At 38.6% G+C, this 25,786-nt stretch overlaps 1 protein-coding gene across 1 annotated transcript in view; it reads right to left on the reverse strand.

Annotated features, from left to right (window-relative positions):
• The window catches only part of LOC132780312 (zinc finger protein Rlf), a 33,443-nt gene that overhangs the window by 7,088 nt on the left and 569 nt on the right, over positions 1–25,786 (reverse strand). The window contains exons 2-7 of the mRNA XM_060783939.2: positions 8,497–8,651; positions 6,376–6,457; positions 4,663–4,795; positions 2,708–2,910; positions 1,225–1,361; positions 760–901 (exon numbers count right to left, since the gene is read on the reverse strand). Of these exons, the coding sequence (XP_060639922.2) occupies positions 760–901; positions 1,225–1,361; positions 2,708–2,910; positions 4,663–4,795; positions 6,376–6,457; positions 8,497–8,651 (852 nt within the window). The remainder of the gene's footprint in view (positions 1–759; positions 902–1,224; positions 1,362–2,707; positions 2,911–4,662; positions 4,796–6,375; positions 6,458–8,496; positions 8,652–25,786) is intronic.

Consider the following 25,786-nt stretch of genomic DNA (forward strand, 5'->3'; position numbering starts at 1 on the left):
CTCCTGCACTGTCCACTCTACCAGGAGCTAAGATCCAGTCTGCTAACACAAGTTTTAGACTCACTGAAGAACCGCAGCGATTCTGACAAAGTGATTTTGCTTTTAAATTGCCAGGACTTTAGCTGCTGCCTTTCAGTGGCAAGATTCCTGAATGAAGTCTGCAAACTGAATGTGTAGCAAACGAGAAGCCCTTTTTTATTATGTGTACTATTTTTTATACTCTCTGCCATGTTATGCCAATAAAGGCTTATTGTATTGTATTGTTGTATTCCCTTGTCTTTTCAGAGAAGAGATAATTGGGGGGGGGGGGGGAATCAGCAATGTGCAAAAAAAAAAAAAAGTAACATAAATGCAACAGTAGGATGAAAGCCCAGGAAGAATTCTATATGATCTAATGTCATTTGAAGTCTGGAATAACACTGAATGTTAGAAAATTTCACAAGAACTCCACATCTACAATAGGCACAAAGCAAGGTAAACTCAGTAGTGCATGAAACTAAAAATAAGAGAGAGTACACAGACAAAAGATCTACTCTGCTCTGCAGCAAAATTTTATGAAGACCAACCTTCCTAAGAGTGGCACGATTTGTTTTATGTCCAACCTTCAGCCAATGAGGTCTGCCTTGCGATCAAAGCAAAATGCACCACCAAGTTATTCTATTTGCATATTTTCAGAAAATACAAAAAATACACCCGTGTCACTTTCTTTCATCCAGAGAATATGCAACATCAGCCAGCATATCACAAGCAGGCACATACCTCAGCTTGTATGACTCTTATAAGAAAGAACAAGTGCTGCAACGTTCTCGCAATAATGCCAAATTGCCGACATCGCTCCAGGAAGGAGTCTAAAGATGGGTCAATCCTTCTTTGCAATTTGCTCCAACACAAAGTCAGTTCCCTAGGGAGAGGAGAGGGAGTGTGTATGTTTAGGATTATTGGGTAATTAGCAAAAAAGAGATATGCAACATTTTACAGTTCAGCCATTGTGCTCAATTCTGAGGTAGACAATAGACATTTTGTGGGGTTCCTGAATTGTAGAATATTGAACAACATAAATGAATCCAGTAACATGTATGCTGATAAAGATATTTGATCTCAGCTATATCACCCAGTGAGGTTGACATCACATCAATACCAAGACAGATTCAAGAGCCAACCCATCAAACAGACAGAGAACAGTTACACTACTAATGTCAATATATATTTGGATCCTCTACTTACCAAGAGCAGTATACATTTCCAGTTTGAAGCTGCTGAGTGAGGTACGTTGTGCAAAGAATAAACGCAGTACTCTCTTGGCTCTCGGCTTCTAGATTACATATCATATCGAGAACGTCTTTGCAGTCCACTTTTGCAATCTTAAAAAATAAGAAACACAATGAAACTGTACATATGCACTCACACTTTCCTTTTTGAGCAACCACAGTGACTTAACAGGAGCCTATTTCTATTTTAGAAGAAAACCATACCTTAGTTCTGAAGGCGTGTGTTGAAATCTACTATGTGCAGCAAAAGGCATTCATGAACGACTATCTGTACTATAAGCACAACAAAACGGGCTCTTTTAATCAATAACAGTGATGGACAAAGAGTGGCCTTGGCACTCCCTGTATCCTCTCAAGACTGTAGTAGTTGTTCTTGACGCCTCCAGATTCACAGGAGGACCTTGTTTTTGCCCCAACCCAAAAAAAAAACCACTTGCGAATTACTCCTTCTGAAACCTTCCAGGAATTTCCCCTTTTAAAAAGATTACAAGGCCCCAATGCACTATTTTAACATAAAAATGTTTTCTCTAAACTAGATTTGAACTTCTGGTTTTGCTTTTATGGCTTTTGGGGCAGGAAATTAACCCCCAATCCACTGTAGTAGCCCACACCAATCCATACAAATAAGAATGGCAACTATAGAATTTAATAAGCACTGCTCTACCAAATAATCTGAGGTCATAAGCAATAACAATTTGCACGTTTACCCTGAAAGTTATTCAACACAGGGCAGAAATCCAATTTCAAAATTATCATCAAACATACAATAATAATATGTATTTAAGCAAAAATGGCCTTTCTAGCATTTATGTCTTCTTTCCAGTATACTACAAGAAGCTGTTTGCAGTCTTCGAAGCAATGCAATTTGCCATTATTTCCATGCCATGTATCTATCTATCTATTTATTTACCATATTTATACCCCACCCTTCTCAACCCCAAAGGGGACTCAGGGCAGCTTTAAATATAGGCAACTATTCAATGCCTTGCGTTCAAAAGATTTCTCATCAGTGTGGGTCATTTATAAACTCACATGGAAGCATTCATGTTCCCACTACCACAAGATCTAACACAGAATGAGCCAAGAAGCTATTGGTGAGGACTGTTGAAAATCAAGAAATGCACAGCCATAATGAACTGAAAATTCTGCAAAGGATAAGATGAAAACTATTCACACATACCTTTTTTTTGCTAAAATCGAGAAAGGCAAATGGAAGAACTACTGTTTAAATCAGAGTAAAATAAAAACCACTGTGCTACTATTGTACTTCTATAGGAATACATTTTTGTCCCTTATATTAAGGGATAGGAATTATTAGACCTCTAGACATCCTAAAGATCAGAATGGGAGATAGGTCCTGCCTGTCACATTTAGGTGTTTAGTCAGTCTCACCTAATAGTTACAATGTACTCAGTTTTGCTAGAAAACACACTACTCACCTCTTTAAAGGACTCTTCATTTGGATGCATGGAACACAAGCATGTGATATAGGCTTGGAGAAAAGGTGATGTATCTGAAATTTCTGCAGAGTCTTTACACAGTTTAGCCAAGGAGGCAGCTTGAAGAAGGCAGTTAGTCTTCATTAAATGTTTTATTCGCATCTGCAGAAAGGTGGGTCCTTCTCGTTTGATCAGCTTGTTGACTATGAAAAAGTGACAACATATTATTACACATATATTTATTACAAGAATTTGGTAAGATGCACCAGTGACTGCCATCTAAATTCCTGTCTACTTGGTCTATTATTCTAGTAACTGTAAACAATCTCAGGACCAATGTATCAAGCTAATGAAATCAACATGAAAACTTTTACTGATGAAATAAATTGGATTTTAAATTATATCAGTGAATTATATTAGGATTGCGTGGGTTATGGTGATAATAACATTTTATAAGGTTTTAATGTATTTAATTTTAATTTTAATGCATTTTAATTGTATACTATGGTTAAGGCATTAAATTTTTGTCTATCTGTAAGCTGCCTTGAGAACCCTTCGGGATATAAATATCGTCAATAAATAAACTATAACGCTTTTTACATCTTTTTAAAAAGTCATGCTTAAATAAAACAATTAAAAGCATGGAGGACAGAGAAAATGAGTATGGAAGGCAGACAGAAGACAAAGAGCTCTCATTCCATTTCACTGTTATCTTTATCACTGCCAAGTAAAAATTGACAATGTTACTACCTGTAGAAAACTGAAATCACAGTTCTATAAAGTAAGGCAATGACCTAAGAATGACCCAATGCAGCCAGCAAAGCTGCAAGAATGCATCAAGAATATTTAAAAGAATCATTTGGGGCTAAAACATTGCGATATAAAAATGGATTCAAAGGAGCTCCACAAGAGATAGTCCTTAGTTCAAAATTGGCACACAAATCCAATTGGCAATATATTTGAAAGCTAAACTGTAATCAAAAGGGACAACCAACTTAACAGTAGTGATTCCAAAACAACTTCATTTCAGTGAGACTCACAAGTTCCTGACATACAGATTTTAAAAAACTGAGTCATAAAATTAAACAAGCAATTAACAGGACTTTTATATACTTTTTATATATAGGGCAGATTTTCTTATAGCAGAAAGAAGTTATAGAGAAAAGTAACTTGATGACAACCCAAGATTCAAGATAAGAATTAATATACCAATACATTATTAACTTGTGTATGTCTTTCAATTAAGCTTCAATAACTGAAACTTAGCCTAGACAAGACTAAAATGTTCTTGAGCATTCAAAGGGCAGATAAGGGAATAGGGATTCAGCCTGTTCGTGATAAGCAAATTAATAGTATGGATATAACAAGAGATTCCCAGCTCTCAGCATAGTTAGGGAATGCATTTGTAAAATTAAAGCTGGTGTGCCAGCTACAGCCACTGTTAGAAATGTTTAACTGGCCACACTGACACATACTTTAGTTTTACTTGGTGGGATTGCAGCAGCTGTGAGGTAAATATGGTTTTTTTAATCCCTGTAGATAAGCCCAAGGACACAAAAGAACTTACTGATTCTATGGTAAGTAGTAAGGGTGTGCAAAATTATCATTAGTCCGTCATAAGTCAGAATGTATTTGTTAAATTCATACTTACAATGTGATATCAGACACATGGGCCAAAAACCTTTGTGTTTTCAAATGAATTTTAATTGTATTTGTTGTTTTAATTATATCTTTAACCAGACACACAGTACCATTTATTTATTTATGTTAATTTTTGTACTTGCTTTGTTTTAAACTGATCAAAGTATGTGATTGTTAGCCACTTTGTGTCCCCTCGGGGAGAATGGTGGGGTATGAATAAAGATGATGATGATAGTGATGTTGATGATAGTCCCCTGCAAAAGAACAAGCAGAACTCACACCAGAACATTCGAGCTGCAGTCACAACTTCTTACCTTCTTCTGCTTCTACTGGTTGCTGTGATATAATCTTTAAAAGAACCGGATTCTTCCAAATACCTTCCTTGCAGATTTCAGCCAGGACTTCAACACTATTATCTCCAAATTCAAGTAGAGCATTATGAGAATCCTACATTGGATTAAAGAGAAAAGTATATTTTAAAATGCTGTAATTGACCATTAGGATCCCTTCTGCATCAGCTACCTTAATATGTATAAAGTGAACTACAGAATAAATTTAATCTCACGCCAGCCTGGAAGAGTAAGAAAGGAAGTCTAGATTACCAATGTATGTATCTCAGAAATTAGAGAAATTAGAGAAATTGTATCTCAGAAATTAGAGAGCCTAATCAAACAAAATTAGTTGTCAGAATGTTCAGAGGTATTTCTTCTATACAGAATGCAGGAATATTGTATTTGTAAAAGCTCAGCATGGTATAGTAGTTTGAATGCTAGACTATGACTCTGGAGACCAGGGTTCAAATCCCTACTCATCCATGAAACTCACTGGATGACCTCAGTCAAGTCACACTCTCTCGGGTTCAGAGGAAGATAATGGCAAATCTTCTCAGAACATATCTAGTCAAGAAAAAACCTGTGACAGGGTCACATTAGGTCAGAAACACCTTGGAGGCTAATAACAACATAGAAAAGCTCATGGAGACCCCCCCCCCCAAAAAAAACAATGATTGCTAACATACTCATCCACTTCCATGCTATGATCTCAACTAGTTAACTGTCTCATATCCCCAAATGCTACTATAATTCCCACATCATCACCTAACTTCATCTGTCTCTTTAAATGTTGTAAATCTGCTTCAATTCATTGCATTTAGCACACATTCCCACCCACCCCACCCTGATTGTAAAAATAATCCCTGACCCATACCTCTCTACCTCAATTTTGTGAAGAAGATTGCAGGTGAATAGCGACTAAATTTTACAAAAGAAGTATTCTTTCTTAACAACTTAACAAGCAGTTCATAACCGAGTTGTGCGAGCTCCATGCAAAACTAAAATAGCGAACAAGAAATGGGAAACGTAGAACCCTCCATATGTCATATTTCATCACATAACAGTCGCCATCACATAATAGTCGCACCCCTCCACATAACAAGAGCTGGGAGGTTTCCCTTGCTACCAAGAAAAACCTCCCAACTCTCCCCGGTAGACGTGTGTCCAGTAGGTGTGTGTAGGGGTGAAGGCTTACACTCATGCATATCTGCTGGGGAAAGCTACAGGGTCTCCTGAAGGCCTTGCTCACCCATGCCTGCTGGCAGGAGAGAAAAGGTGTACCATCTTTCACCGCATAATAGTTGCACCCCCCTTTTTTGAAGGGGGAAAAGATATAACTATTATGGGTGAAATACGGTGTTTTAACTACACCTTCATGATTAGCCTTAGCAAGTCTGGAGATCACTAGGTTGTCTAATAACACAATTTAAACATGCACTTTAAATCATATTATTAGTAATTACAACTAATCTTTCATAACTGATAACACAATTGATCATAACTGATATTTCAATCATCTTTCAATGTTTCTTCCAATTGCATTTCTGTCTTCATCTTCCTTTCATCGTTTCTCAAATTCTTACTATGCCAGATCTTTACACTTGATTCCATGCACAAAAAAGAATTTAACGACAATTTGAAAAGACATTGCTTCTAAACAAATGCTTCAGCAGAACAGAAATGAAATATACTTGCCTGTATGGACTGAAACAACCTTAACAATGGTTCTGACTGCTCTTCACCTTCAGGCACAGAAAGTAGTAATTCAAAACAACTCCTGAAATTAAAATTCACAAAATAAAATTGTTAGACTTATTATTATTATCTCACTTTGATCTCTTGGTTGAGATGTAAATCAGCTCACAACATAAAACATGCAATTTAAAATCCACCACATACATATATTAAAATTCTTAAACATAGAAATAATAATAAATAATAAAACTTTATTTATACCCTACCACCATCTCCCTGAAGGGACTCGGGTGGCTAACAAACCACTCAAGGTGACACAAATAAAATAGAATTACATATCATCAAAACAATACAAATTTGACTGAATACAACAAGGAAATCAATCAAAATCACTCAAAAATTAAAAACAGTTAAATATTCTTAATACCCTACAACACACCCCTGACTTGCTCTTAAAATTTTTTTTCTTTCAAAGTCTGCCTGAAGAAAAAAAGTTTTCGCTTGCCACCGAAAGGACAGCAAAGAGGGACCCAGTCTGGCTTCCTTAAGCAGGGAATTCCAGAACCAAGGGGAGGTCACCGAGAAGACCCTCTCTCATGCCTCTCCCAACCATACTTGCAATGGTGGTAGGACTGAAAGAAGGAGCCCTCTTGAGGATCTCAGGGCCTGAGCAGGTTAGTGCCAGAAGAAGCAATCTGCCAAATACCCTGGCCCTGAGGACTTTATAGGATCATAACTAGCACTTTGATTTGAAACAAACTGAAAGCCAGTTGAGTGCTTATAACACATCGAGTGTACTCAGCCCCAGTTAGTAATTTGGCCACAGCTCTTTGGGCCAGCCAAAGTTTCCAAACACTTTTCAAATTCAGCCTCAATTAGTGTTATAGTAATCCAAAAAGATGTAACCAAGGCAGGTGCCACCATAGGCATATTTGGCATCTCAAATAGCAGGCGCAGTTTGCACACAAGTTTTAAATGTGCAAAGGCACTCCTGGTTACCACAGAAACATGGGCCTCCAGGTTCAATGCCAAGTCCAGTAGATTACTCAAACTGCTGATCTCTATATTCGGGGGGGGGGGGGGGTGTAATTCCTTCCGACTGACCAGGAGCACCTCTGTCTTGTCTGGATGAAGTTTCAATTTGTTTGCCCTTATCCAGTCCATTACTGATAACAGACTCTGCTTTAAGGCCAGGATAATTTCCTTGACTTGGATAGAAAGAAGTAGGAGAGCTGGATGTCATCTGCATATAAACTCTAGATGATATCTCCTAGTGGTTTTAAGTATATATTAAATTGTATTTGGGGGTGGGGGGGCATGAACATAAATCTAGGTAAAGCAGGTAATTTTGCTAGTTGTCCCTCAACAGGATTTCCAAACATCTTTCCATGGAAAAGTTGGAAACACACCCACAGGCTATGAATTCTCCAAACTCAGCCCACTCCCATCTTTTTGTCACAAGCTGAAGAAAGCAAAAATCCTAGATGCTGATATCTTCTGAAACAGTGTTTTCTTGGCAAAATGTTTTAGGGGAGGGTGCCTTTGTCTTTCTCTAAGGCTGAGACTGTGCCACTTGCTCAAGGTTTCCATAGCTAAGTGGGGATTTGAACCATGAACTCCAGAGTCCTAGTCCACCATTCAAACCACTACACCATGACTCTAAGACACAGGCAGACAGGCCTGTAGCCGGGGGGGGGGGGGGGGGTTAGGGGTTCAACCCCCCCAAATTTTTTAGGTTTAAAAAAATAAACCTGGTTTATTTTAACTGGTTAACCAAATCCCCATGCTAAGTCTATGAGCCGTGGGGGGGGGGGGGGGGGGAATGTTGAATGTTCTCATTAAGGAGGCCAGACTTGGTGGAGGTGGTTGACAGGGGCGGAGCTGCAGGCTATTGAAGGCTGCTCTGCCCCTGCTGTGCTCTTTGCTTCAGCGTGAGCTAAAAGGTAGGTTTCAACTCCCCCCCCCCGAAATTTTCAAACCCCCCCCCCCCCCGAAATTTTCAACCCTCCCCGAAATTTTTTTCTGGCTACGGCCCTGCAGGCAGACATAACAATTTTCAAAGATCTCCTAGAAAGGACATTTAATTGGTCATTAAAACTGAATTCCTCAAGTCATACTTACAGTACTAGCCTGCCAAGTACCAGAAGAACATCTTCACATTCTGTAGTCAGGTAAGGTCGGGCACTGGCAAAGCTTTGAATGGCGATTTGATAAACTTCCAGAAAAGGCAAAATGTGCTCAGAAGCACCCCGATTGCCAGCATATTGTAGCAATATCTAAAAAAGGAAACAAAGGGAGAATTAATAAGTTCAACAAACAAACAAAACTCTATTTATATAAACAATGTTATGATTGCATACTGAGGAAATTAAGTTTTGCAGTAAAAAATGGCAGGTTGTCATTCTACATCAGTGGTTCTCAACCTGTGGGTCCCCAGATGTTTTGGCCTTTGACTCCCAGAAATCCCAACAAATGATAAACTGGCTGGGATTTCTGGGAGTTGTAGGCCAGAACACCTGGGGACCCACAAGTTGAGAACCACTGCTCTACATATTGTGATATCCTCCTAAATCAGTGGTTCTCAACCTGTGGTCCATGGACCACCAGTGGTCCCCAAGAACTAAAAATATGGTCCACAGCCTCACTATTACTACACCGTTGCAATGAGAGCAACTAGTCTCGCAAAACCCTCTTACAATGCTGAGGTAATGGGGATGTTGGGAAGGAAGAAGCTGACTGCCCACGAAAGGTGCAACAACAAGCCTCCTGACTGCTGCTTCTCCTCCTTCCCCCTCCACCTGAGTGGAGCCGTTCCATGTGGCGCCTGGAAGCGGGGTCACATTGCTGTCTCCATTGTTGTCCCTGGGATTATTTTGGGTAATAATTCAGAAAATTGTATTAGATTGACCACATCAGCTCTAGAGTATTAAATATGGTTTTCTGTGGGTGAGCAGATGGCGACTACTGGATGACATATGTTCTATATCAGAAACTAGAGTTGATGTTGTCTATCCAATGCAATTTTCTGAATCAGCACCCCAAATAACCCAACCAAACCTGTTAAAATTCAGAGTGCTTAAAATCAGTAAAGGCAACTATAACACCCATTTCCCTTCTCTTCTATTGCTAATGGCAGCTTGTAGAAGGGTCAAGTTAAGGAAACAGTAGAAGGAAGAGAGCTACACACGTGCTTCCTAATCAAAATCTCCTTCCACTACGACTCCATGGTTGCCTTTAATCAAAATTTCAAAGAAATAAATGAACAAATCTTTCTCTACTATCAATACAATTTCTGTACTATTATGAGCTACCTGTCCGATCTTCACCAAATCCTAGCTGTACCAGTAGAGGAAACATTATGCCTATAAACATATGGACAACAAACATAAGGGTTCAGAGAGTGTGCCCCATGTTCACACCAGTTTCCAATAATACTTCTAGTAAACGCTGGTACAATTTGCACTAAATCTAGGTTTATTTCATTGGTGAGTTATCCATCTCTCAACTGATTCACATGACTTGGGGGAGGTGCAGGATGGGACAACACTTCCTTTTCACAGAATCTAAAAAGGAAATAAGATCTGCTATCTCCATGAGGTTACACCACTACATCTTAACCATTATTGAAGCAAGGCTGCATTTACTGCACAGAATGGCAGAATATGGTATTCACAGAACCAGTCCTATAAAAAAGGCTATTAAAACAACAAGCACTGTTTTGACTTTTCAACATTTTATTTGCATTCTATTGTCTTATAATTATATTATAAAGCATAGCAGTAGTACCTCCAATGATTCCAACATAATTCAATATCATTAACTGATTGGATTTCTGAAAGATATGATCAATGAATATATATGTATTTTATAACAATGCATATATATGTATTTTATAACTTATTTATTAAGTATGTTGTTTTAAAATGTTATTTATTGTGTAGCATTGAATTTTTGCTGTTGTTAGCTGTTCTGAGTCCCTCCATGGAGGTAGAGAAGAACAGGATTTAAAAGTTCTAATTAAAATAAATAAATAAATGCAATTCAACTAACATTTCTTATTGCATTATAACATTGCACTGCTAATTGACAGTGGTTCAACTGTCAAACCTCCAGTTTTTGGTTATACATGCCATATAGTAAACCAGCGAGGAGTTTGCAGTGCAGTTACAATTCTACTCAGGAATCTTTTGAAGTAAAAAAGCTCCACAGGCACCAAGAGACTCATACAAAGGAACTATGTCAGATTATTTGATGAGTGGATTTAAACTCATCTTCTAAGCATCACCTAGCACTATAGGGAAATTTCAGGGTGTCCGAAGTGTATCAGCCTCTCTAGTTCCCAGAATTTGAAAGAAACACAGGGCCACCATAGAAGAAATGTGGTGTCCCCTATGTTCCTCACTTCCAGTGGACAACCTTGTGAATTGGATTTAACCGATGGCTAGAAATCAGTCCCCCCTAGGGCGTTGAGAAGGGCGGGTAGAAATGCTCAAAATAAATAAATAATAAATATCTCTTATAGATGGCCAAGTGTTTAATTATCTGCTTGAACATTTGGTTAGGCTTAAAGAAGACAGCTTTATACAGCTGCTCTTTTCCTGACTTTGGAAAATGGCAAAGCTAAATATTTTGGAATTTGCCCAGTTGGATAAATGAAAGTAAATCCATTGGCTGTATTCTCTGGACTATTTGGCCTACTTTTCCTATTACTATCAACAGTAATCTCTCTCACCCCTTTTATCAAGTTTCAAAATAACTTATTTTAAGTTTTCTTCTTTATGAGGACTCAAGAAAAAAGATTCAGGCTTTTAAAGCATGTTTGTGAGGAAACAGACAGGTAATTAAATAACAGCGACTGGATCTACTGGCGGAGTCTTCTGAGACAAGAGGAGAGACAACTTCCAAAAGGAGATCTCTGTGTATCCCCAAATTTAGCAATACATGTTCATCCCCTTCCTCAAACACACACAAACAAACAAACACACACAAACACACACACACTGATGTTAGGAGCCCAGGATCCCTGTAAAAGTGGAAAGAAAGTGAATATTATAATGCCCGACCCCAACATGCATGCTAGACTCCTCTCCTACTAACAACCTCTGCCCATCTCCCTTTTCCCAACATCCCACCATGGTTTGACATCTGGTAGCAGAAGAAGAGTGGGGAGCATGTGGATCATTGGGAAAGGGGTTTAAAATTTGGTAGCAGCAGAAGAGAGTCTTCATGGTAGGAAGATGATAAATGGAAGGAAGGACAGCAGAAGTGAGGTGAGGAGACTGAGCTAGTTAAGCAGCAGCTATAAACTTGAAAACAATATAAGATATGAACACAGGAGGCTGACTGTATTGACAAACTCAGCATTCATTCAACTCTCTTCTGTTCATGGGAGAACTTTTATTAGATTCATTTCTGCTAATGGAACAGAAAGTGATACAATTTCCTTTAAAAAATAAAGTATATTTATAAAATTTCTCACACAAAGCAAAACAAATAAATAACAAAATAAAACAACTACAAACAGAGCAAATACCAATCTGCTCTCCTACAAACCCTCACAAAAGCCAAGGATAGAAAATTATAGTATTATTCACTTTCTCCAAACTATTTGACATTTAAACTTCTGTCTGGCAATCATACAAAAAACCTTCCCACTTTCAAAACCCACACGTGTTATCTTTCCTTCTTTCTTCTTTATATAAAGATAAAGACTTCCCAATCTTTCAAAATAAAATGTCCAAAGATTTCTCTTAAACCAAAGTGGATAATTTTTCCATTTCTGCAATTTCAAAATGGCATGTCTTATAAAATTATAATCAATATAATATACTATTATTATTGATATAATAATATTTATTATTATTAATTTTGGTGTCAGGAACAACTTGAGAAACTACAAGTCGCTTCGGGTGTGAGAGAACTGGCTGTCTGTAAGGACGTTGCCCAGGGGACAACTGGATGTTTTGATGTTTTACCATCCTTGTGGGAGGCTTCCCTCATGTCCTCGAATGGAGAGCTGAAGCTGACAGAGGGAGCTCATCTGCACTCTCCTCGGATTCGAACCTCTGACCTGTTGGTCTTCAGTCCTGCCGCCATAAGGATTTAACCCATAGCACCACCAGGAGCTCCTATTATTAATAATAATATCCTACTTTCCTCACATAAAAGAGACTCAAAGCCACAACACTGCTAAAAACAATACAATGTACAATGTTTAAACATATAACATAATAACAATACGAAAGAATTAAACATAGAACTATTAAAATAGATAAAATCATCAACACCCTTAGAAACCATTGAAATACATAGAACACTACACAGCACGCCCTCACTCATTCTGAACTTTGGCATTTCCTTTATTAGAATGTCTAAGGCCCCTTCTACCATGCCCTATATTCCAGAATATCAAGGCAGAAAATCTCACATTATCTGAGTGTGGACTCTGATAGCCCAGTTCAAAGCAGATATTGTGGGGTTTTCTGCCTTGATGTGAGGAGCCCCCGGTGGCACAGTGGGTTAAAGCACTGAGCTGCTGAACTTGTTGACCGGAAGATCACAGGTTCAAACCCGAGGAGCGGCATGAGCACCCACTGTTAGCCCCAGCTAGAAGTTCGAAAACATACAAATGTGAGTAGATCAATAGATACCACTCCGGCGGGAAGGTAACAGCTCTCCTTGCAGTCATGCCGGCCACATGACCTAGGAGGTGTCTACGGACAACGCCGACTCTTCGGCTTAGAAATGTAGATGAGCACCACACTCCAGAGTCAGACACGACGGGACTTAATGTCAGGGGAAAACCTTTCCTTTACCTATTCTGGGATATATAGCTGTGTGGAAGGGCCCCAATTTTGATGCAACAACTCCAATTTTTCAAAAGTATTAAATTTCAAAGAGAAATTCTAAATTAATGTTCATTTAATTCTCAAGATAGGGAACGTATTGTCAATGGGGCATAAACCCACACAAGTTCTTTTCATCTTGAACTGTTACATATCTATCTTGTGTGGTTCTGCAAACACTTTCTCTGATGATATTGATGATTTTTACAGAAATCATTTTCCCTTCTTCTTATCCAAAGATGCTGCATATTTTTCCCCAATACAATTTCCAATTATTTGGCCTATTCCTTTGTAACCTGCAGAGCAAACCTGAGCACTGTTCAAGAGGGTTCCACATCTTCCTGATATACATATTACAGGGAGAACATAGAAAACTAGTACAAAAACTACAGATAATAAGATACAACTGAGATTCACCCCATGATTAGCACATCCATTCTGAAAAGAAGCCATCATATTGATAAAAGAAAAAGCAGGGAGGGTGAATAAAATGTTACTTCTGTGCAGAGTAGGTAAGTGAGCAGTGTACTGGGAGCAGTGGTTTTTCAGCTATTCAAAAACTATCTAGAGCTGGGGAAATTAGAAAGGTGGCAAAGTGTGTTGACAGCGCTGCGATAACAGAACCTGGGATTATGGAACTCACTGCAAGGAAATATAATAGTGTCTCCTAATTTGCATTGCTTTAATGTGAGAATGAACAAATTCTTAAAAGGCTGTCAGTGCACCCCTGTACATCAATTGCTGCATAGTTTGGGACAGAGGTACAGTCGCATATTGCTGGTAGACCTCCCAGATGTAACACACTGGTCAGTATGGGGACGGAATGGTGGACAAAACAGATCCTTGGTCAGATCTAACATGCCCGCTGCTTACAACTTCTATCCTCCAATCCCAGAGGGAGATTGGAAAATATCCTATGTCTAGGATCCGCCATAGATAAAAAAAGTGTGTTTTCTTTGACTGCTAAACCCTGACAATGCTACCCCTTCTGTTTTATATGTAATTACTAGAAACTGTTCTATTATATTGTGTATAACTCACAACACATTAGCAGATGGGAATTAAAAGGAGGCAGCTGCATATTGTAGTTGGTGGGAACCGGTATCTATTAGCACCAAGCACCTGGGAGATAAGGAAACGGAGCCAGGGAGGGTGAAGTACTAGGATCCAAGGCCTTTCCCATGTGAACTGGTGTTTGGGTAGATAATGTAATATTTTTAAAAAAAATATTCTTTATTAAGTTTTTAAATTATATAAACATACAAATACAACATACATATATACCTTACATATTACACATGTATGGAAGTATGCAGACACACATAGTGTACCTCTATTGTACAAAGAGCAGAAAAAGATATAGAAAAGAGAAGTCACCTCCCCCTCCCCCCACACACACTCTACCCTCCATGCATACAAATGTACATTCACTCTGAGCCTTCTAACAGAAAGACAGGAAATAGAAAATATACACGAAGTTAAAATATGACTTCCAATTTGTTTCCTAACGGTGTAGCTATATGTGGTTTTTAGTCACCCCATTTCTCCTCTTTATTCGAGGTAGGGATCCTTATTTTACTTTGACCCGATTATTTTGGTAATTTTTTAAATTGTTTTTATTATTCCTCTTCTTTAAGCAGTACTTTCTTCAGCCCTCTTTTTCTCATATTAATCTACTGCTTTCCAATCCGTTTGTTTCATTGGATTACCAGAATTACATTTTTTAAAAAAACGTTAGTTTGTCCATGTCCCTGATGTCCAGGAGTTTATCGAGCCATTGTTCCACTGTTGGCGTCTGTTCCTCCTTCCAATTTTTCGCGAAGGTTATTCGCGCCGCTGTTGTTATATAGGTAAAGATGATGTCCTCGTTGCTTTCTAGATTTAGATCTTCATCAGTGAGGCCTAATAAGTAATATTGGGGCTTACACGGGATTTTTTTTCCATTATTTTCTGGGTCTCTTCCTGTATGTTTCTCCAAAACTTAGTTGATTTGGGGCAGGACCACCACAGGTGGAAATAGCTTCCCACCTGTTTTTTTACATTTCCAACACGTATTCTGATAGTTTTTGTACATCAGGCTCAACTTATATGGTGTTGAATACCATCTGTGGAAATTTTTGAGCCAATTTTCCTTGAGTGTAATCGAGTACGTGTATTTTAATTTCTTCCTCCATATTCGTTGCCACTCTTGAATTTTTATCTGCCTGCCTATATTTTTTGCCCACAAAATCATACAGTGTTATATTGTTATATTTTTCTTTTCTAGTTTTAAGATTTTATCCCATGTTGTTTCTTTGTCTTCAAAGCCGTTTTTTTGGTCCTGCTTAAATGTTTCCCCTATCTGGTAGTATTGAAGCCATGTTAGATTTCCAAAGTTCTTTGCCAAGCTTTCTTGAGATTTTAAGGTCCATGTGTTGTTGATGTTATTTTTTTCAAGAAGGTCTTTATATGTCGGCCATTTGTGCCAGCCCAGGAGCCTTCTTTGTTTGGCCTCGATCGGCGATACCCATAATGGTGTTTTTGTGTGAAAATACTTTTTATATTTGTCCCAGACTTTTATCAGCGCAGATCTTACAAATGTAATATGTAATATTGTAATAATGTAATATTTAGATTAGTCACTTGCCACCCCCTGCCACGCGTCTGTGTATATGTGCTTTGTCTGTGTATATGTGTGTGTGCGCGCGTGTGGTTTTGTGCATGCGTTGTTATGTAATTTTTGATTTTTGGCTTTTTAAGTCTCTGCTATGTTTTCAGTGTTTTTATGAGTGATGGTCACTTGTTAGCCTGATAGGTGTATTGTGTCCAAATTTGGTGCCAATTCATCCAGTAATTTTTGGGTTATGTTAATCCCATAAACAAACATTACATTTTTATTTATATAGATTTCTGGAAAGTCTGCAAAGAGTGTAACAGAGAGGTTTTTGTGAGCCAATGAATCTCTAACCAGAGAATTGTTTGAATACTAAGTCTGCATAGAGTAGACTGATAAAAATAGCTCATGTATTGTACTTTTTTTAAAAAACTTCCATTTTCAAAGTTGGAGTTATTTTGAGAGACAGGTTAGGTGTGCACCAGATAATACTTCATGCATTTTTCTATAAAAGTGAGGCACAGTGAATACATTAATCTTTAAGGTGCTACAAGACTCTTTGTATTCTCAAGATGTATTTTTATATATTCTCATTATTATCAAATAACATAGCATACATCAGAATAACCTTCCTTCATATCTACAAATATACTCTGTGACCAGGAAGATGTAAAAGTGATTTACTACTTATGTTAGATACCAAACAGTTAGTGCCACATCTAGGAACAGATATGGATGAAAAACACAAATCTGAATCAACATTATCCTGAATTGTTGTTTTAACCTTTTGCCCCACTTTTCCTGTTGTCAGTTATGTAATTTCCACCTGTATCATATACTGTACTGGGATAAAAGGCAGGGGCAACATACATAGAGTGACAAAGGTAAGATGAACTCAATTATTTTCCAATACAAAGAAGAAGAGGAAATAACTTTGTTTGAAGGAAAAAGATCTGGAAGAATATTATTAATCTAATGTAAGAACACTATATATTAATGAAAACAATACCATGAATAGTAAAATTTAGACAATAATTTAGGAAGGTGAAAAATTAAAATGCAGGAGATACTTTTTTTAGTTTGTTCTTATTTTAAGTTGAGAAACAAATTGTAAGATGATATATACTTATGAAGTATCTCAGATACTACATACAGAAGAGTTCTGAACAATGAGCTAGTCCCATTAATCTAGTTGACTAAATGTAAAAACTACACAACTTCTTCCCAGCCTGACCCACCTCCAAAGTGTTATGAAAATGAAGTTGCAAGGCCAACATTAGGAAAAAATAAGGAATGTATTCATTTTATTTGTATTTTTTATATTCCATCCATGATATCCAGATATCCCATTATATGATTAAAACTAATAAATATTATTTTTCTGAATTATTGGTATATTTTTCTATTCTACGTCTATTTGTGTTTGTGTGTTTTTGGAGGAGCGTGACTATGAAACAGCATTAATAAGAGGAAAATGGTAAAAAATTTGCACGCATAAATGGCTTGGGGAATTTTGAGGAATGGAATTAGCTGCATCGTACAACCTTGCCCTACACAATTCAGAACCAAGCCATTTTTAGAATAGTATTCTCCCATATGAACTCATCCAAGGTTTGAGGCTCCTCACATGACTCCTTTTGAAAAACATTTGGAAGGAACACCAACAAAGGTCTTTATAGTGGTTGCTCTCAAGTTTGGGTGGGGGGAGAGAGATTTCCTTATGAGTGGCAGAGACATTTGTATTCAGGATACATTGAGGATCTCACTGATTTGTTGCCGAGATAGATTTTTAACTGGTTGGTCCTGTCATTTCTTACTGGTGTATTTTAATTGATACGCTTTAATGTTCTGTAAACTTTGTTTTAGTCATCTAGTTCCTCTTTTATTGGAAACTAGCTGTCCCCTGCCACACATTGCTGTGGCCCAGTCTGGTGATCTGGAAAATAAAGTAATGAGAAAGTGTTGGTTTCTAATATATGTAATTCCTTTATGCTTGTGAGTAAACAGTATTTCTTGTTGTTTCTTTGTCAGTGTTGATGTGGAGAGTATCTGGTTTGCCTACTCTGGAATATGCAACATATCATCGTCCTTCTTTAAGGGTCTCTTTCAAATCTATGATACTATATCTGTGTGTGTGTGTGAGAGAGAGAGAGAGAGAGAGAATCATATCTATCTATATTTATGACTGGATGGCTCTTTGTCAGGAGGGCTCTGATTACATTTTCTTGCCCTGGTGAAGAGAGTTGGACTAGATGGCCTTAAATATTTTCTGTTGGTCATGGGGGTTCTGTGTGGGAAGTTTGCCCCATTTCTGTCATTTGTGGGTTTCAGAATGCTCTTTACTTGTAGTGAACTATAAAATCCCAAATGTCAAGGTCTATTTCCTCCAAACTCCATCTGTGTTCATATTTAGGCATATGGATTTTTGGTGTCAAGTTTGGTCCAGATCCATCATTGTTTTGAATCCACAGTGCTCTCTGGATGTAGGTGAACTACAACTCCCAAACTCAAGGCCAATGCCCACCAAACCCTTCCAGTGTGTTCTGTTGGTCATGGAAGTCCTGTATGCCATGTTTGGTTCAATTCCATCATTGGTGGAGTTCAGAATGCTCTTTGATTGTAGGTGAACTATAAATCCCAGCAACTACAACTCCCAAATGTCAACGTCTATTTCCCTTAAACTCCATCTGTGTTCATATTTGGGCATATGGAATATTCGTGCCAAGTTTGGTCCAGATCCATCATTGTTTGAGTCCACAGTGCTCTCTGGATGTGGGTGAACTACAATTCTCAAACTCAAGGTCAATGTCCACCAAACCCTTGCAGTTTTTTCTGTTGGTCATGGGAGCCATGTGTGCTAAGTTTGGCCCAATTCCATCATTGGTGGAGTTCACAATGTTTTTTGATTGTAGGTAAACTATAAATCCCAGCAACGACAATTCCCAAATGACAAAATCCATTTTTTGAGTGGAGGACATACATTGGGTTGTTAGGTGTCTTGTGTCCAAATTTGGTGTCAATTCTCCCAGTGGTTTTTGAGTTCTGATGGTATCACAAACGAACATTACATTTTTATTTATATAGATGTGAATTACATGTATAGTAAACAAAGTGACAAAAGCTTGCATTGGTGTTTTCCCAAAAGGTGAACAGTGGGGAAAACGAAGCAGTTGGCGCAGTAGGCAAAATGCAGCATGTACAGGAATATCATGCTAATCTAAATGAATTCAAGTCTCCACAACCAGATGCATTACACCCAAAAGCATTTAAAGAGATAACAGAATGATTGCAGAACTATTTGCAATCATCTGTTATAAGGAAGAGAAAATAAAGCTAGTTTTCTGCGACCCTGCAAACCAGGACTCAGAGCAATGGGTTCAAATTTCAGGAAAGGAAATTCCATCTGAACATCAAGAAGAACTTCCTGACCACAAGACCTGTTCAACAGCGGTACTCTACCTCAGAGTGTGGTGGAAACTTCTCCTTTGGAGGCTTTTAAACACAGGCTCGATAGACATGACAGGGGTACTTTGATTGTGCTTTTCCTGCATGGCAGGGGGTTGTACTAGATGGCTCATGTGGTCTCTTCCAACTGTATTATTCTTGCATTCTATGATCTTTCAAATGTCAACATTTTCCAAAAAAAGGGGGGGTGCAAACCATTACCACCCAGTCAGCCTATGACCAAAACCAGAATAGACTTTTGAGCACATCATAAAGCAGTCAACATAGGTTTCTCAAAAAAATAAACAAACAAAAAAAAACATGCCAGACTAAGTTTCTATCTTTCAATCTATCTCCTTATAAGCTTGATAGATAAAGCTTCTAGAGAGAGAAGTGACCAGTGCGGTGCCACAGAGTACTATCTTTGGTCCAGTGTTTTATCAATGACCTAGAGAGTTAGGCCAAAACTGTGCAGTGAACATAACTGAACTGATGTTTCAGTTTTGCTATCATTGATAACCTATCCCAGAAGCCTCTTATCTGACTTCAGTGCATTAAGCCCATAGTTAATGCCACATCTCCAGATCACTTTCATGTTACAATCTCTGTCACAAATAAACAAGTGCATTTATCTAAAAATATTCAGTATACTAGATGCTTTGAGTCCCATTTAAGAGAGGAAGGTGGGATATACATATAATAATTGTAATCAATCTACACAGATTTCATATCAAAGTCACAGAAATTATTTTCAAGTTTCTCTACAATCAACAACTTACTGTTGACATTTTCAGCACAATACACAAATATGGATAACTATTTCAGTAAAAGAAAAAATACTATCCCCTTTTTAAACAAAGCCACCCAAACAGAATGGCTTTGATATTGTCAACATACATTTTTGTAATGAAATGGTAACATACTGTAATTCTTAAATTGTAAGACAAATTTGTGTGTATCTTGCAATCAATGGTGTATTGGAATCAAAGAAATATGTTAATATTACAAGGATGCTTGCAAACACAAAACCTCATATAAACGTGGTAATCAAGACAGAATACATCTATACCAGAGCTTTCCAAATATTTCATGTTAGCGACACACATTTTAGACTTGAATTATTTTATGACACAGTAATTCCGTTTGGCTAGCCAACCAGAGGTTAATCAACTCTTTATAAAAGATACAGACACATATATAATTTGAAATAACTAAATGTATAGGCACATAGCATGAAAAGATTTCATTTTTTAATAAAAATATGGTACATGATTTATTATTTCACATAGATTCAGAGGTTTCTCATTTAACACATCACAATAGAAATACTGCCTACAATTAAAACATTTGTCAATGTAGCAATGCAATTGTATCTTGTTAAATGTTTTTATTATGAAATTTAAAAAAAATTAAAAAACTTATTAAAAACTAATAAAACAAAGATCTCAACTATCATCTAAAAAGTCCAATAGTTGTAGACCAGGACTTCTTAAACTTTTTTACTTGCTTTCACTTTTGGCCTGAGATAAATAAAACAAATATAAAAATCAAGAATTTAATGATAACAAATCTGAATTGGAAAGGCTTGCTAACAGGCCAATTTTCCATTTCATGAAGTACACCTGAAGCAACTTCTGCAAAATCCATTGTAAACATACTGCTAACGCCCAGGTTATTTGAAGGACCATCCCTATCTCTAAGAAACCTACCATCATCTGAGGAGGGCCTTCTCTTTGTCCGACCACCCTCTCAAACATGTTTGGTGGGACAAGGGAGAAGCCCTTTTTGGTGGCTGCTCCTAGACTTTGGAACTTTCTCCCAAGAGAGACCAGGATTGTTTGCCTTTTGCAAGCAGATGAAAACATTTATTTACCATCAGGGATCTGGGAGAAGATATGAGGTACACTACTGGTCATGTTGTGAGTGGGATGTTGAATTAGATCAGGGGTCCTCAAACTTTTAAAGCAGAAAGCCGGTGGTGGGGAGGAGGGGAAACTATAGTTTGAAAAACACACAAACAAATTCCTATGCACACTGCACATATCTTATGGATAGTGAAAAAAATTGAAATAACAATACAATATTTTAAACAAAAAATAATTATAACCAACATAAACTTGCCAGTATTTCAATGGGAAGTGTAGGCCTGCTTTTGGCTGATGAGACAGTCAAGTTAATTAGGATTGTTGTTGTTGTGTGCCTTCAAGTCGTTTCAGACTTAGGGTGGCCCTCAGTCTAAAGTTTAAGGTGGGGGCCGAGTACATGATCTTGGAGGACCACATCCAGCCCATGGGGCTTAGTTTGGGAACCCCTATGTTAGATGTTTCACTTTGAATGAGATGTTACCTACAATTTATTTTAACATTATTTTAACTTTGTAGTTATGGCACAAATATTTCATTGTTTTTAAATATTTGTATTTACCTTGTTTTAAATCATAGTAGGTTGCATCATGTTAATGTTAGCCACCTTGACTCCCTATGGGAAGATAGGTGGGATACAAATAAATACAGGCAGTCCCCAAGTTACGAATATCACTTTGTTTACTACACAAACAGGGGTGTGAAAGGTGTACCCCCTAGAAGCTCCATCACCAACCTCGTTTCCACAATAAGTCACATTTTTCAAAATCCAATTATCACAGAGACAGGAAGTGAGGCAAAATCTTCTGAATAGGGGTACAGATAGTAAAACAAACATTACGGGGTGTTAAACCTTCCCCACCCTATCCACTTGGCTGAAGTTACACTTAGAATCTCACCGTGCTAAAAGAGTGGATGTGGCTTTTAATGAGACATGCTGCATTATCACAGGATGTCTACATCCTACATCACTGGAGAAATTATACTGTTTAGCGGGTACTGCACCACATGACATCCGCCAGGAAGTAGCAGCCAATAATGAAAGGACCAAGGCTGTGACATCTCCGGCCCATCCCCTTTTTGTATATCAGTCAGCACGCCAATGCCTTAAAGCAAGAAATTGTTTTCTAAGATCTACAGAGATACTTGCAGGAACACCTCAGAAAGTGAGAGTCCAAAAGTGGCAGGCTAAAACCCAAACCTCAAGCCATGGCTGATACCAAATGATAGACTCCCCCCCTCCCCTGAGTGCACAGAAGACTGGGCGACTTGGACGGTGCTGAACAGACTGTGCTCTGGCACCACGAGATGCAGAGCCAACCTTAAGAAATGGAGCCACAAAGTGAAGGTCATGAAATGTGAGTGTGGAGAAGAGCAAACCACAGACTACCTATTACAATGCAGTCAGAGCCCTGCCACATGCACAATGGAGGACCTTCTTATAGCAACACCAGAGGCACTCCAAGTGGACAGCTACTGGTCAAAGGGCATTTAGTATCACGCCAAGTTTTTAAAAGTCTGTATTTTTAAAATACATCACAACTGTACCCTTGTTTCGCTTCTGATACGATAAATAAACAACATATTAATGGCAAAATTTCAATGCCATATACATATAGAAAAAAATTGTAATAACTAAACACTAACATATCACTACAAATTAAAATCATTAAAACTATTAAACGTAAGACATAAACAACATTTAAACATTAAAACAAAGCATTAAAAACATCCTAGTATAAATATTAAAATTACATGATCCAAAAATCATACACTGTAGCCATTCAGATTGTCACTGCACATATTTCCTAATTATTCTTTGCACTGAATTATTTTACTGCCCAAAAGTTCGATATCACAACCATTTTTTTGTTTTCTTTCTTAAGGTCGGGGGGGGGGGGTGCTGATCTAATCTCTCTGGTGAGAGGGCCAAGGAGCCACCACTTAGAAGCCCTTGTCAGTTGTCCCCATCAACTGAACTTGTGACAGAGGTGGGACCGAGAGCAGGGCATCCCCAGAAGATCTTAACCTGTTTGTTCTTGTCTCTGTCATCCTGTATCATCTGCCAGATGTTAATAATTTAAAAAATAAGACTATGACAGGTGAGATGGGTCCTTAACAATGCTCTGAGCCTTCTTAAGGCTGTGGGACTTACAAAGTTCTTCCAAAGAGAGGAAAGGGAAACTAATGATTCTCTGTGCAGCAGCAGTGACCCTTTGGAGCACCTTCCTGTCACTGTGCAGTTACAAAACCAATAAGAACAACAAACCAACAAAACAGTCTGCATAGCGCAATGGCATAAAGCAGATCAAATCCAGGGAGAGCGGGTTGAGCTCCCTCTGTCAGCGCTGGCTCCCCATGCGGGGAAATGAGAGAAGCCTCCCAACAAGGATGGTAAAATGTGAAAACATCCCTAGGCAATTTCCTTGCAGCCTATTCTCTCACACCAGAGTGACCTGGAGTTTCTCAAGTCCCAACGTATCTCCCTCCCACCTCGGAGTTTACAATCATCAGGGGAGGCCTGCTCTCAATCCCGCCACACTCACAAGCATGATTAGTGGGGACAAGAGACAGGGCCTTCTCGGTGGTGGCCCCTCCGTCTATGGAACGCACTCCCCATTGAAATCAGGCCGACTCCTTCTCTCCTCTCCTTTAGAAAAATGCTTAAATCTTGGCTTTGGGGCCAAGCATTCGAGCAACAAGTGCAATGACTTATGAGAACTGTCAATGAATAGACCCTGGACCGGAACTCTGGATTACAATTTGGATTGGGGGACTTAGGCTTGGTTCAGTTTTAATACTTTAATAGTCAATATTTTAATGTATTTTTATAATCTTGTTGGTTTACTTAATGTTAACTGTCTGTACTGTGAATGTTTATTTATTGGCATTTAATTATTGCCAGCTGTAAGCCACCCTGAGTCCCCCCTTGGAGACTGAGACGGATGGGATATAAATGTTCGAAATAAATAAACATCCTTGTAGATGGCCAGTTCTCTCACACCAGAAGCGACTTGCAGTTCCTCAAGTCCCAACATCCTTGCAGACAGCCAATTCTCTCACACCGGAAGCGACTTGCAGTTTCTGAAGTCCCAACATCCTTGCAGACAGCCAATTCATCCTTGCAACAGCACCTAGACTGGCGCAGCTGGCTAGAAGTCAGCTGCATTAGATCACTACTGACTGAAAGGTCATGAGTTCGAAGCCAGTCCGGGTTGGAGTGAACTTCTGACCATTGCGTAGCTCGTTGTCAACCTTTGCAGCCCGAAAGACAGTTGCATCTGCCAATTTAGGTACCGCTTATGCAGGGAGGCTAATTTAATTAATTTAGGACACCATAAAAATCTCCAGCACGCATGCAAAGAATGAGGAAGTGCTCCATCAGTGTCACAAATGCACGTGAAGCGACAGCTCGCTGGTGGCCAGAATACCCTCATGAAGCTGGAATATTAGTGGCCTCTGTGTGTCTGTCTATAGATGTTGTATGCCTATGGCATTGAATGTTTGCCATGTATTTTATTTATTTATTTATTTATTTGACACATTTATATTCCGCCCTTCTCATCCCGAAGGGGACTCAGGGTGGAGCACAGCATATATATGGCAAACATTCAATGCCGGGACACAAATTCTTATATACATACATAAACATTAAAAACATTTACCAAAATATTAAAATACACCATTTAAAACCATCCTAGTTCATCCAGGTCAAATCTTATTGGCCTGGTAATTTATTGCCCTGTTCCGAAAGCTTGGTCCCATAGCCAAGTTTTTACCATCCTTCTAAAGGACAGGAGAAAGGGGGCTGACCTGATCTCACCAGGAAGGGAGTTCCATAGCAATCACCAAGAAGGCCCTGTCTCGTCCCCACCAATCGTGCCTGTGACAATGGTGGGACGGAAAGCAGGGCCTCCCCAGAGGATCTTAATCTCAGTGAATTACATGTATAGTAAACAAAGTGACAAAAGCTTGCACGGTTCATAGGGAGAGATGTGTTCGGACAGGTAATTTGTATGTATTGTCGAAGGCTTTCATGGCTGGAATCACTAGGTTCTTGTAGGTTTTTTCGGGCTATAGGGCCATGTTCTAGAGGCATTTCTCCTGACGTTTCGCCTGCATCTATGGCAAGCATCCTCAGAGGTAGTGAGGTCTGTTGGAAATAGGAAAATGGGTTTATATATCTGTGGAATGACTGGGGTGGGGCAAAGAGCTCTCTGCTGAAGCTAGAGTGAATGTTTCAGCTGACCACCTTCATTAGCATTTGAAGGCTTGGCTGAGCCTGGGAAAATGTTCTGTTGAGAGGTGTTAAGATGTGCCTGGTTGTTTCCTCTCTGCTGTTTTGCTGTAGTAATTTGTACACTGTAATCCACCCTGAGTCCCCTAAATAAATAAATTCCCTCACACCAGAAGCAACTTGCAGTTTCTCAAGTACCAACATCCTTGCAGACGGCAATTCTCTCATACCATAAGCGTCTTACAGTTTCTCAAGTCGCTCCTGACAGACACAAACTCCCCCCCAAAACAAAGCACCACAAAGTCCAAACAGAAGGGTGTAAAACTCTACATCAGCCACTAGGTGGCGTTCAGAAAACTTCAAAGTGTTGCCACAGTTAAGGAAGCAGCGTTGCCGACAAAATGATGCTTCACAAAAGAAGGACACAAAA

The sequence above is a fragment of the Anolis sagrei genome, chromosome X, assembly GCF_037176765.1.
Source record: "Anolis sagrei isolate rAnoSag1 chromosome X, rAnoSag1.mat, whole genome shotgun sequence".
NCBI classification, from domain to species: domain Eukaryota; kingdom Metazoa; phylum Chordata; class Lepidosauria; order Squamata; family Dactyloidae; genus Anolis; species Anolis sagrei.